The sequence below is a fragment of the Vigna angularis genome, chromosome 1, assembly GCF_016808095.1.
Source record: "Vigna angularis cultivar LongXiaoDou No.4 chromosome 1, ASM1680809v1, whole genome shotgun sequence".
Lineage (NCBI taxonomy): Eukaryota > Viridiplantae > Streptophyta > Magnoliopsida > Fabales > Fabaceae > Vigna > Vigna angularis.
In genome coordinates this window covers 62,567,155-62,581,293 of record NC_068970.1, presented here as the reverse complement: position 1 = coordinate 62,581,293, position 14,139 = coordinate 62,567,155, and the positions used below count along the sequence as shown (strand labels likewise).

Here is a 14,139-nt window from a genome sequence, read left to right as displayed (position 1 = left end):
TGTATTCAACGTGAATGAGATGATTTAATGCTGTCCGTCCTATTCGACTGTTCGTGCCCTTTATGCATTTGCCACTGAACATGAACTATGATTTTAGTAAGGCGCAATTTAAGGAATAAAGTAGAGGCAACCTTCACCCAAAAAAAGAAGCTAAACATGACTTGTGCTTATTCTGATTAAAACCCTAACAAAATTCTTTTTAAGTGTTTTGTCCTTTAGTACATTTAACGAGGTTAATCCTTAAAAGAACTGTAGTTGTGCATTAAGTTGAATCAAATTGTAAGCTACATAGGACCAGCCACGTATTTTATATATTCACAAAAACCGGCTGTGACAGACATGGTGGATACACTTGTAAGTTTCTCTAGGATAAACTAAGGTAGGCGTTGAAGTGCATATTGCATATTAATCATGTGAGCTTGAGTGGGTTTCGTATCCGGACATTCCTGACGTTGAGCCGTCACTCATGGAGTTCTACGAGATAAACATATGATGTTAGTGGCCATAATATAAGCTAAAGAAACAAAAAGTAACTAATGACAGTGACTCACTTGAGCTGAGGAAATGGGGTAGTTTGAGTAGTTGTAGTTGCTCCTTTGACCGAATCCTGTGGGAGCACCGAACATCATCATCATGGGCATGTTATCTTCAGCAAAGTCTCTGAGTTTATTGAGCTCGGGCAATACAACCTTTGCAAGATCAGGTCTATCTTTTCTTTTCATTTCTGCACACACCAAGGCAAGCTTGGCAAAACGCAAGGCATGTTCAATTGGCCAGTCCTCAACGGCTGGGTCAAGCATCTCCGCAAAAGTCCCCTTCTCAATAGCTCTTTCGACATGGTGAGTCAAACCCATTGGTGGCTTTGCTGTTATTATCTGTAGAAGCATGATCCCCAATGAATAAATGTCAGATTTGGTTCCCAGCATGCCCGTTTGCTGATACTCAGGGTCAATGTAACAGAAAGTTCCCGCAGTTGATGTCATTCGATACTGTGTGACACTATCTTCAACTGAAGCCGGAACAAGCCTGGCCAATCCCACATCACTGATCTTGCTCACGAAGTTACGGTCAAGCAAAATATTCCCAGGTTTCAAGTCACGGTGCACAAGTGGTTCTGGCTTTGTCTGGTGTAGGAAAAGGAGCCCAGTTGCAATCTCTGCAGCAATTCGGAATCTCAGCTGCCAGGGAAGAGCTCTTTTGTTGCCCCTCCGAAATAGGCAATCATCCAAACTTCCATTAGCCATATACTCATACACCAAGCAGCCAAACTCTGGGCACGCTCCAAGGAGAAGAACCATATTTGGATGCCTTATGCTACTTAGCACTTCAATCTGCACGCACCAAATTCAAAAGACATTCATTCAGCCATAGTCCATTGATTACCTCAAATGACAAGGGATAGAAACACGATAATAAAGGTTCTATTGGACATAAATCATGTACAAGTTTCTGTTCTCGTTTTCCATACCTCCTGCTGAAACTGTGCTTGTCCCTGAGCTGCATCTGGTTTCAATATCTTCACTGCAACTGGTGTGTGATCTAGTTCACATCTATAGACTGGCCCATAACCACCTTCACCGACCTTGAGAGAGTTCGAAAATAAATTCGTTGCTTCTTCTATTTCCTCTATAGTGTACCTTCTGTACCTGGCGGGACAGTGTGAAAACATATCTGTAGTCTTCTTATGCCCAGATTCTACAGTCATTCTCTTTCGTGCTTCCAACTCTGCAATTTTTCGAGATGTTTCTGCTGCTTCCATGGCAGCTACACATTTTGCTTTCTCCTTCTCATCCATTGACAATGCTGTTTCTTCAGTTAATCGTGCCTCTTCCATTTTCCTTTGTTCTTCCACTTTCCAACGCTGAAGTTCTAGTGCCTTTTGGAGAATAGTGCCAATAAGTCAGTACATATTTAATAGATTACATTTATCAATTCCATGACATGGCAGTCGTATTCTTAGAATTTGCATGTTTGGACTAAATAAAAATTTGTAAGGTACCTTTTGCTTAGCTGTCATAGCTTCCTTGCATGCAGTACTGTACATTTCCATCTGCTTCAGTTCTAGCTTCAGTCTCCTCATTTCAGCTTCCACTTCATCCTATGGTTTAGTGAAGATATTTGTCAAATCTTGGTCTTGAAACAGTTAGAAAACCAATCATGATTGTTTTGGCGTATTGATTATAATATATATATATATATATATAGTTCTTACTGAGGCTGAAAATATGGACGATGACATTGATGTCCCACTGTCTTGTGAACTGAATGAGTAGTCACCATGATCAATTGATTTGGCTCCTGAGAATGAAGAGCCATAGCTTCTCATATCAAAATCTGAGCCTGTTGAAAGCCGGGGATTTATACAAGAGTCCATATCATCATACATTGAAGGGAACATCCTATCAACACTAGGCCTTCCACTGCTCACGAATGAAATATCAGAGTCAGCGATGGAGGACTCGTATGATCTGTAACTTCCTCCTCTACCAGGTCTTGTAAAGGGTGATCTGTCAACAGAATATCAAGTTAGTCCTCTCAGTAAGCCCTGAAATCTTTCTGAAGCTTAATAATCATCAATCTCAAACTCTCATGTACATCTCCATTGTAGAACACATTGAAGTTGGTAATTAGCATTCTTGTTCTCCTTAAATGGAAATGAAGTCATTACAGCTTATTTGATTTTGAAATTTGAACATGCAAGGTTTCTACTCCAATCACATCAAGAATGATTTCTGGTTTTCTTTTGTACTGTGAAAGAAATTTCCTAACATGGATGGGTTGCTTGTGTATCTATATATTATGAAATTGAAGTGTGCTATGTTTTTTTCATAATAACTTTATGTCACTCCAACTATGGATTCACGTGGTACTTACATTATTTCGTCTTCATCTGCTGGTTGCTGGCGGACAATGTAGGGTACCTTCTCCATTGATGCTGTCATATATACATACGAATCCAGTGTTTTATGAACAATGTTACCAAAAATTAGAAAATTTTAGACAAAGAGGATTAAAAGAGAAATTCGCATACGTCGTGCTAGGGCAGGATTGCGTGTTAGGTGTGGGTCCATTCTCCCAGGAGTTTGAAGAGATTGCTGCGGCTGCAGTGTATTGTTACGAGGTGGAGGTTTAGCAGTAGCAGTTTTCACCGATGCGATTTTTCCTTTGGAAATTATGTACACAGTACAGAATGGTGGTGCCCCTTTCGACACAAGACTTGGAACATCCGATGTCCTAAATCTTCTGCAATAAATAAAATTTTAAAATATTAGAATTCTGTATTATTATCATAGTTGTACCTAATCTTCTTACGCCAAAGTCTCTCAATATGATCTTAAAACAAAGTCAAATTCATACAATGTGTTTTTCCTCTTTATCCAATTAACCATTGCTGTAATTGCAATATTGTTTTGCTAATGTTTGTTATATTGGTCGAGATCAAGCAAACTCGTTTGAATTAGTGTTTGCTGAGTAGGGAATTCTTACCTTACAAGACCACTCCTTGAAGGTGCCCCAAGTACCAGAAGCTCGATGGCGTATTTAGAAATACCTTCTATTAATCCCTTGGTTATATCTACGTCATCCAGTAAGACCTCTTTGCATTGTATCTGTTTTGAATCGAGAAGAAAAACATTGAAAACGAAACGAATTTAGAGTAAAAAAATCAGATTCCGAACAACAAAACTGAATCTCATTTCATTAAAAGCAAGCCCTCTTAATGGCATGAACACACGAAATGAAAGGAGCAATTATGTGTCAGAACTAACACTTTTTCTATTGCAGAAGACCCGAAACGAAGCGAAAAGTTCTTTAGATTCGTTGTCCATCTGTTGCATGTATGCTCTAGCCACATCATCGTTGCCATCAAGAGGTATAAGATTTCCCGCTGTATTCAAAATCATTCAAGTCACCTATGTGTCACAAAATATCTCTTGCAAAAAGAGCAATTCATGGTGCACATAACAATAAATTTGAATTATATTAAACCACCAATGCACTGTGCAGATATTGTCACAAAATTGGCCTTCTATATTTCAGACAAATACATATAGGCATAGAGCAATCAATTATATGAAATTTAGGTTCGATGATTACTTGGTGTAGGAATGGAAGATGCTCTCTGTCTAACATGGAGCAGTAAGAGCGCTTGTTCTTTGGGAAGAAGATTATCAACAGCCCATTTTGCTGCATATTGGCTTGTTTTGTTATTTTCAATTGCCACTGCTACCACACGTCCTGCACCTATCTTCTTCTCCTGAACCAACCTTGACATCCTTTTTTTTTCCTTGTGAACACTTCAAAGTATTCACCAGCTCAGAAAAAAATTGATGTTCAAGATAAATTCAATCCAACTTCTTGTATTGGCCCCCAAGTTTTCTGTTTATATAGTTAGTTTTGATTCTTTCCAAGAGACAATTTAGTAAACCTAAGTGTACATATAACTATAACGAGCTGTGACTATTGTCAGCGCCATTTTAAGCATTGTTCGAAACTCTAATAGAAATTTTGTCTGCTGTTGCAGAGTGTCAAACCCTTTATTAGTTTGCGTTTGTTATTACCTTCCAAAATTAGTGAATTTTGACGACTACAACATCTTGTACATGTTCCATCACAAGTCATACCACATACCGATAATCTTAGCAAGCGTTTGACACTAAAAAAACAATAATTAGTTTTAGGAAGTTAGACATGGCTTTTATAAAACAAAAAAAAATAGTTTATACAGACTAAGTTACAATTAAAACATATACTACATATAGGATTAAAAATAAAAATTATTATTTATTTAGTTTTATAATGTTATGTTGTTTATTTGTTACTCAAAAATATGTGCATTTTTTTCTTGTTTAGACATTAATTTTATGTGTAATGTTTTGTGAAGAAAAAATATATTATGTTTTACATTATTATTATTCCATCAAGAACCACCTATATATATAGTAAATAACTATTTTTAATTTTTTTTTATTTGTTAACATTGTTAATTTGCATTACCCTTATATGAGATTATATGTATTTTTTACATGAGACTAACCCAATCCCAGTATGATCAATAAGAGTGACAAAATTGTCCTTCTGAGTTGCATACCCAGAATTCGAGCTTGAGACCGATGATTAAGCTAGAATCATTTTTATACTTGTTTCAAATGATTGGTGGTAATGAGTGAGTTTTATTAAATTAAATTTTAAAAAAATGAATTAAAAAAATTAATATAACACTAAAAAAAATGTTTTTATTAGAGGTTTATTCTTTTAGTTATATATTAAACCGTTAACACTCGTGCATTTTATCAAGTGGACTATCCCAGCTATATATATATATATATATATATATATATATATATATATATATATATATATATATATATATATATATATATATATATATATATATATAAGAGGCTACAATTGCAGCTGCATGTGTAAAACAATAATAAAAAAAAAGTCTAAATGTATAAGAAAGTCGAGCCAAAATGCCAACTTTTAAAAGTAATCTAGTGCAGCTTCATGGCGGAGGATCTAGTTGCAAAATATTGCATTAAAATGCAGCTTCATGGCAGAGGATCTAATTGCAAAATATTGCATTAAAATGCAGCTTCATGGCGGAGGATCTAATTGCAAAATATTGCATTAAAATGCAGCTTGGATTAAAAATCAGAAAGTGTGACTGACACTGTAAATGTGATTAGGAATGGGAAGTAGAAGGCACAAGGCTTTACTCTATCAGAATGAAGCACTTTTGAGGGTCAAATTCAGTATACCCAACATCAACTAGACATAAACCATCAGGGGGTGCTGGAGGAGCAGTAGCACGCCTACACGTGGCATCCATGAGCTTTATCAAGGCATCATCTTCAGCACCAGCAGCAGCTTCTCTAATTGAGGTTGCCACAAGCACCCGAACCATCTATAATAATATGATTAGCTCCAACCAAGCCAGCAATTGAAAATAAATAAATAAAAACACGACACAGAAGTAGCTAGTTTTAGCTCAAATCTAGGACGCCAATTATTCTAATGAAAGGAACTAAAACTATGATTTTTACAGGAAAACACCAGAGAATGATACTTAGCAAGTACTATGGGGCATAACAGGATTATTGAAGACAAGCTATGTGCCGGAAAGCAGACCCATGACATTTTCCACTATTAGGGAATTAAAACACTTTTATAGGCAGAAGTATATATATATATATATATATATATATATATATATATATATATATATATATATATATATATATATATAAAGCAGGGTTTTAAATAATGTTAAAGCTACAGTATGTCTAAGATATTTAAGCTAACTCCAGCCTACAAAATCTTATAAGACATGTTAGGTGGATTATCTCCATTTATATAATTTATTCTGAATATCTCTAGTCAACCGAAATTTAATTTTTTTCAATACCACGTTTTAAAGTAGTTTAAGTTCAATTTAATCTTACAAAATTAACTTATAAGGTGAATATTGTCTTCACCAATATACTTTATTTTCACAATACCTCTAGCCAATATGAATTTTTCCTAACGTAGCGCTATGCATTGATTGCAAAATTGAAATATATAGACCTAATAATAGTGAAAATGATAAAGACTTTGATTTTGATTTAGAAGATGATGATTGATAATTCCAATATAAAATAATTGTATTGAATTTTGTAGGTACTTACTTGACTTGGAAACCTATGACTTTTTATTGTTAAATATGAATGTTCTTAATTTGGAGTAATTTTTATCATTTTCTAGTATATATTTATACGTGTGTGTCTATATATGTCTGTATGTATATGTATGGGTAGAACAAAAGTGTTGTTCTCCTTTAAATTGATTCATTTGTGTTGAAAATCAACACGGTAATATTTAGAACGATAAAGGTGTTACTCCAAGCTATGCTATCGTCTCAACTTCTATTCATATTAAGTTACATTAACGTTGCAATAAACTTGTGATGCTTTACTTTTCATATTTACATCAATAAATTTGATTATCTACATTTTAGTGATACATATGAGAAGCCAAAACCATTCACATGTTTCGTAAATCGAAAGCAAAATTTGCACAGCAGTTACCTTTCTTAGAAAGCGATTAGCTACCAGCTCAACACACATAGCCTTTGTTTCTTCACCACAGTCCTAAAAATACCACGAGTGAAATCAAGCATAAATACAGCTCTGTTCTCAACAACCAAAGTACACAGTAAAACTAAGGACTCTGAGTAAAATCATAGCTAGACGTGATTGTTGAATTACATTTTTGACACTAAGGGGGACAAATGATTGGAAAGAGGTCTCAGAAGATGCAATATGGACACATGTAAAAATCACAGGAACTCAGCCAAACAGCATAAAACTCTACTCATTGGTACTTTTTGACATGTTTAATATATTTATGGGAAAACCACTGGAAACCCATATTTGCTAAAACTACATACATGCTTGAAAAGAAAGTGAAGAGAAAGTCAAGGGCATATTAATCATGTGAGTAACTAAATATATTCTGAACAAATGAAATCTGTTAATATCGAAAGCCATAGATAAATTGCATAACTTGCATGTTACAGTAAATCCAACCAAACGGATATCCTAGGAAATATTAGCACATTTAGTAGGAGGCTGATTGACCAAATTAACATTTTTTTAGTTGATTTCACTTCAATTCAGAATGAGCTAAATGGCCAAGACTTCTAACGGAAGTAATATGATACAGTCTTCAGCTGATTAACAAGATTCCATTATATATTTCATAGTGTGTACTTGAAGGAAACGTTATAGAACCATTGAGAACCTGATGAATGAACAAAAGGTTCTCAAGTCCTTTTCTAACATTTCTAGAAGATATAAATCTGATTAAAACAGATAACATCTCAGAAGATTCCCATATTATATAAAATATTATAAAAGGATTTAATGATGCCTATGCCAAATATAGTTAAAACTCAGCTCGCCCTTATTTCCCATACACTTAGAAAAACTTTCCCTGGCTATTCTGAGGAATAATGTGATGAATAATTGATTTTTCATGTCATGGTTAATGAATATGATTTGAATTAAACTCTTTGTTTCTCAAACATGTTTCTTCCTAAATCACTTTAGAGAATAAATCCAAAGCTAAGCTAGAAACAAAATGAATTCACCCCTCCTCTACTCTATTGGAGCAAGCTTTATGCCAAGCAATATTGCCAATCAGGAGCAAGACACATCCACAAGCTTAACCACGCATAACCAACAGCCACATGAGCTGAAATAATTTCACTTAAGTATAACAATTCTAGGCAACAAAAGAAAGAGGTAAAGGAAAGACAAAAAAAAGGTAACATGGCACTCACAGCTGTTGGCAGTTTGACTTCCATAGCTCGAGCATGGTAAACAAAACACTCAGTCGGTGGACCACTGAAATGGAATGACAGTCATCAGCCAATTCAATGAATGGCAATTCCCCTCTTATAATTCATGGTAACCCCAGGCAAATATGTAAGTCGTCTCATGAAACAACAATCACAAAAGCTTAAACTTTTGAGTGAAGACACGTGAATGCTTTTTATATTATATTTCTAACAGGCTCCCTCTTGCAAGAGCCCTTTCAACCTTGGTACATGGACAATACATAGACCCACCTACTTAGTGCTGAAATGAGACTTATTTTATAAGAATGAGAAAAGCAAGAATTGAATGCTAGAGATCTTGGCTATAAAGGCTTTGATGTTAGATTGAAAAGTTCTCACGGACTAAAAGCTACAACTTAAGTATGATTCATCCGAAACAATAGAAAAAATTTAAGACTCAATGCCAAATAATAGTTACACGACCATTAAGTTTTGCTACCCTCCCCAAAATATTATGTGGTAGTTTCTATAATGTGCACTGAAGACGAATGAGATAATGAAGTGAGCTGTGTTGGAAATTCAAGGATTAAGCTCTTACTCATTTCTTGAAGCTTTTGTATCACGAGCAAACATCTTGTAGGATAGCAATTTTCCTTCTAATTTTCGCAAAAGCCGGTTTACCTTGCTTACGCTGAACACATAAGATTTCTCTTGATTTTCTATCTCGTCCTTGCTGGAAGAATCATGAATTTCATTATATCTAGAAATGTCACGTGACTCCACATTGTCATTACCTTGGTCCCTGTACCCATCAGTGAGTGGAAATATATAAAGGTAACGCCTCCATTTGGCAGAGAAATTCGGATGAAATACACGTGATACCTACAATAAGTCATATCTTATAAGAATAACTATTCCATCAAGTATGAATAACAAAGAACTCAATTCTGCAAGCCATGTTTTCGCTTGGTTTCTTTTTCATTTGGATTCAAGGCAACTGATATCAAATATTAGCTTCACATTGCAGATTTCCCAAAAAGGATATTACCTCAGAAACTGATACGACTCTAAGTTTTCCTAGAGCTGCTTGATTGATAGCATCTTCAATATCTCTAGGCTTAACATCCTTCTTCCAAGTATCTGTGTATAATGAACACTAGATCACGGGCAAAAAAGCTTAACCAAAGCCAAAGCATGCTAGAAAAGAACCCACTCACCCACTACCCTGCATGCCTCACTATTTCGGAAAAAGATCATGTAACTTCCGAAAGTTTTCTTTCCTTACATGGCTTAATACTAATTTAATACATTGAAAAATATGGCTCAGCATGATTAGCGCTATTTCCTATAATCCTTTAAATTGTGCCAATGCAAGAATTTTTCAGTGTTCTTCTTACTTCTATACATAAAGAACATGGGAACATATCACTGAAAAATTTAAGAAAGGATTTCTTTGGTCCTTTCAAAATTCGATATCAGGCATTAGTTGTATTTATGTTATAAATGATTTCAATCAAGGTTCTTATAGTCCCTGTCTACCGTATGACTTGATGCAGGTGATAACTTCTTTCTTTCTTCCTTTATGGTTTCAGTTAAGCTTCTGGTGCACTTGGACTTGCGTCCAAGCTTGGTATTCATTAAAAGAACCAAATTAATAGATCTCGCATAACCTATAAAGAACTATCCATACTGTAGACAACAGACTTACAAGAACCATATCAAGCAGAAGAGATTTCCACAAAAATTTAAATCTTCACCAGAAAAAAGAGTATCTCTAGTTTCAACTATGATTTATTTTGCCTCTAGAAAACAGAGTAACCTAACCATCCAAGTTCACACAGCCTACAAAGAGTTTCCCATATCACTGGAACCCACTGTGAGGAAACAAGCAATCCAATAAAATTCTGCCAGACCAAGGCAGAAAGTACCCAATCAGATTGGACGAAGAACAGAATCACACTCAATAGTAGAGATGGCAATTTTACCCGCGGGCACGGGTATCTGCAGGTAAAATCCGCGGCGGGTAGTAACTATCCGCGGATATTTACTACCCGCAGGTAACGGGTAGTGGGTATTTTAATACCCGCTTCTAAACAGGTCGGGTACGGGTAGTATACTACCCGCCCCGCGGGTACCCGCTACCCGTGAAAAATTAAAAAAAAAATTATATATTTTTTAATTAAATTAATTAAAAATAAAATAAAATTATATTTTATTAGATTAAATTTAATTAAAATTAAATTTATATTTATATTTAATTTATATTATATTATATTATATATATATATATATATATGTATTTTTTCTTTTTGTAATTTTATTTAAATTTTATTTTAAATATGTATTAAATATTTCTTTTTTATTTTTTGCGGGTATCTGCGGGTACCCGCGGGTTTTAAAATACCCGCGGGTATTTTTTAAACGAGTACCCAGCAGATAGAAGGTCGGGGAGCGGGTACAATTTTATCCGGCGGATCGGGTTGCGGGTAGGCACTACCCGTGCCCGACCCGTTGCCATCCCTACTCAGTAGTCCTTTTGGTGGTCCCAGATGCCGCTTGTTCAGCAACAACACGTTTTGAGTAAGGACATGTGAATGTTAAATTTAACCAACCAAAGACATCATAGACATCTAGGCATCAAAGAGACAGTATCAAATGAAGTCAGATATTAACATATTTGATGTAAGAAATTTACAAATCAAAATGCCTGCTGCTATTTGTACAACTATAAGTGCATAAACATGAGGTCAAATAGTACCAAACAATCTTAGACACAAATACTGCACTTATAAGAAATCCTTTGGGCCTCCAGATTTATCTTCGTAGTTCTTGCATACTGAAATGAGAGTGTGCGACAGTTCATGTTTACAAAGTCTTGGACACGGGAAAATAATTGCTCATAACAGGGAATTTACTTACAGAAAGAACAGACTTGTTGAAGGCCTGTCACACCTTTGTCTGTACGACCAGCAACAACAGCACAACCTTCAATAGGCAAACCTTTATCCTTGAGCAGTTGTGTTTTCTTTTCATCAACAAATTTACCAAGTGACACTTCTACAATGCTGTGTGAACAAATGAGTACAAGAGCAAGAAGCAGAATTATCATCCAATAAAAAGATAAACTGATGGCGAGCATGAAGCAGTAAAGGAGAAGACAATGAAACACTTTTACCATGTTCAATTGTGTCACGTACCTATCTCAATATGCATTCTAAAGATCAACTAATATTCATGGATATTTTATATACACAGGCAACAAAATACAAAAAGAGAAAGCTAGTTGTTAAAGGCATCTTATATGTGACAAAAGCCGCAAATGATTACTTCATAAATCTGTAATAACAAAAGGTACTCCATCCAACTAATGGTAAGACGTTCCATTTGCAATAGGCACAAAACTTCAGAAGCTGTAAATGTAAGAAGAGCAACTTGCCTTTGGACAGTGTTCAAGCCTGGTTGTTTTTGCCACCCATCAAATGAACCCCCGTGATACGAAAGAATAATTTTGAACGTCGTCCTCGCCCATCTCCCAGAGCGATCCTCAGATGCAACACTTTCCAACTCACTCTGATCAGAAAGTGCTGCAATTCCAGTGTCATTGTGGTCAAGAATTGTCTGATAGAAAGTCATGAATTAACATATAAATGGTTAAAGACAGTACTCACACATACACACCCCTAACCATTCATAAGATTGCAAACATTCCATTTTACACTGAACCTATCAGAATCAGAAATTAGGGTTCAGATACTACAAGTAGTAAATTTTCAAAATTGCCTACCTGGGGTCCGAAGAGAAGTGAGAGAGACAAGTTGGCACGGACAATGTCCAAGTAAAAATCATTGACTCGTTGCCAAGGCCTTGCATACATAAATTGGAAGCTCTCCCTGAAACCCAGATAACATCACAACACATCAATTGCAGTTAAATTACAGAAATGTAAAACAGAAAATGCAATTACAAAGAAGAAAGTTGCATACCTTGCAGTCCATCTTGCGTATTTGGAGGGATCGGTATGGTTATAATGCACGTGACTTTCAGTTTCACTTTGAACTTCCCTTTGATTATTCATGGACATGCAACAAAAGAGTGACTTCTGCAAGCGATTTTGATGGTTTCTGGGGAAGCTGATGAACATATGCTTGGCAACACCAACCGTGTAAACACTGAGCATGGAAATACCAAGTAGCAGTGAAAACGAAAGAGAATGCTAATATTCAAAAGGAATTTCGATCCTGAATCAATTTCGCTATTTTCTTCGTTCACTTTGATTTTGAAAAATTTTTAAGAAGGAAAACATTAAGAATAAATTAAAGGATAATCATACACGGATTTTCTTTATAACATTTTAACATTAAGTGTGTTATTTTTTTATTAGATTTAAAATATTTTAGTATAATAATAAATTAATAAAAAATAATATGTGGGTTTTGTTAAAATATTATTAAAAAATCTATATTAAAATATCTTTTTCCCAAATTAAATTAACACTTGTTATTCTTGATAACTCTTCCTATTATTTCAGACCGGAACATATTTTTATAAAATTGTTTAAACAGATAAATGCAATGTACAGAAGTTAAATATTTATTAAATAATTAAGAAAAGTAGAGTGCATATACAACAAGGAGAGATGTTAATGTGTAAACTGAAAATTTCTATGAGTGTTGATGTAATTTAACTTTAATGAGAAAATAAAAGAATATAAATTACAATAGATGGATTAAGGAGATGTATTATTTGAGATCAAAATAAAAAACAAAATAAGTAAATAAATGTCTGCGTTAATAAGAAATATTAATAAAACTTAATTCGTTTAGTTTTAGGTTTAATTTGCCTTTTAAACAAAAAGGCATATAAAACAAATTTTAGTTTTTTTATTTAGTCAAGTGTTCTCCAACCTAGTTAAGTAAGTTTGTATATACAAATAAAAATAAGAAAATGGATTAGTATTGTCAAATTTGATCTTTTATTTTTAAATTTCTCTTATTTAAAAGGATTTTTTTTAATTATTTCTAGGTAAGAATATACTATGTATTGGTCATTTTCCAAAATAATTTATCCAACCACGTGTTTCTGGATCGATACTTGTTTACGTAAAAAGATTCGTGTTCGATTTGAAATTTGTTTAACGATGAATTTCAAATAAATTAAAAATGTACATAGGAAATTTAAATATGCATATCATTGAAAATAAAATTAATATGGTTGCTTCATGTATTAAAAAAACATTTTGTTATTAACATAAAGGAAAATTCGCATTCTTCATTTGTTCAATTTTGTATTGAAAGATATTTTTATTTCAAAGATAGTTATTAGAATTTTGATATAATTCACAACATCAATGAATTATACTCATGTTTAAAAGAGGAACAAAAGATTTATACTTTTGTTTTTTCTTGTTGTAATTATTTATGTTTGTTTTTTTTTTTTGTATATATAATTTCTTTTTGGTTCCCCTTTATATTGATCTCTTTCTCTTTAATGATAATAAACAAATTTCTTTTGAAAGTTTTTCTTTTGAGTATTCTATCAAACTTTATCATGTATCAAATTGAATATTTTTGATTTTCTCATGACCACTTTTATCTCTTTTTTCGATCATCTTTCTAACCATTTCTAACCATGTCCATTCTTTATTTCTTTATCTCGTAGAAAACTCAACCTTAATTATTGTTATCCCTCCTCTCTCAAACACCTTTGAAGGTTAATCTATCTCACAAATGCGATGTCTCGTATTGCTTTTGTTGTTCAACAACTTAGTCAACTTATCTCTTCTTCACGACAACCTCATATGCAACAACTCATGAGAG

General features: G+C 34.1%; 2 protein-coding genes across 2 annotated transcripts; both read right to left on the bottom strand.

The window, feature by feature from the left end:
• Positions 1-291: 291 nt before the first annotated feature.
• On the bottom strand, positions 292-4,273 carry LOC108322947 (U-box domain-containing protein 35). The gene is made up of 10 exons (XM_017555262.2): positions 4,096-4,273; positions 3,768-3,886; positions 3,487-3,608; positions 3,032-3,243; positions 2,875-2,935; positions 2,213-2,507; positions 2,000-2,098; positions 1,469-1,876; positions 552-1,331; positions 292-474 (listed from the first exon to the last, which is right to left on the bottom strand). The coding sequence occupies exons 1-10, from the start codon at positions 4,271-4,273 to the stop codon at positions 406-408; spliced, it is 2,343 nt and encodes a 780-aa protein (XP_017410751.2). The 3' UTR covers positions 292-405.
• Positions 4,274-5,613: 1,340 nt separating this feature from the next.
• LOC108322883 (uncharacterized) lies at positions 5,614-12,586 on the bottom strand. The gene is made up of 9 exons (XM_017555170.2): positions 12,307-12,586; positions 12,108-12,213; positions 11,760-11,941; positions 11,243-11,388; positions 9,372-9,463; positions 8,922-9,205; positions 8,327-8,390; positions 7,071-7,133; positions 5,614-5,908 (listed from the first exon to the last, which is right to left on the bottom strand). The coding sequence occupies exons 1-9, from the start codon at positions 12,498-12,500 to the stop codon at positions 5,717-5,719; spliced, it is 1,323 nt and encodes a 440-aa protein (XP_017410659.1). The 5' UTR covers positions 12,501-12,586; the 3' UTR covers positions 5,614-5,716.
• Positions 12,587-14,139: the final 1,553 nt, after the last annotated feature.

What these genes read in the sequence shown, in the direction of transcription:
- LOC108322947 (XM_017555262.2), bottom strand. Translation starts at nt 4,273, where the DNA reads ATGTCAAGGTTGGTTCAGGAGAAGAAGATAGGTGCAGGACGTGTGGTA. An exon ending in CAATCCTGCCCTAGCACGAC is followed by an intron (nt 2,936 to 3,031) that starts GTATGCGAATTT and finishes TATATATGACAG; the next exon opens with CATCAATGGAGAAGGTACCC. An exon ending in ACCCCATTTCCTCAGCTCAA is followed by an intron (nt 475 to 551) that starts GTGAGTCACTGT and finishes TTTATCTCGTAG; the next exon opens with AACTCCATGAGTGACGGCTC.
- LOC108322883 (XM_017555170.2), bottom strand. Translation starts at nt 12,500, where the DNA reads ATGCTCAGTGTTTACACGGTTGGTGTTGCCAAGCATATGTTCATCAGC. An exon ending in TACGCAAGATGGACTGCAAG is followed by an intron (nt 12,214 to 12,306) that starts GTATGCAACTTT and finishes TCTGGGTTTCAG; the next exon opens with GGAGAGCTTCCAATTTATGT. An exon ending in CTAATCGCTTTCTAAGAAAG is followed by an intron (nt 5,909 to 7,070) that starts GTAACTGCTGTG and finishes ATATTATTATAG; the next exon opens with ATGGTTCGGGTGCTTGTGGC.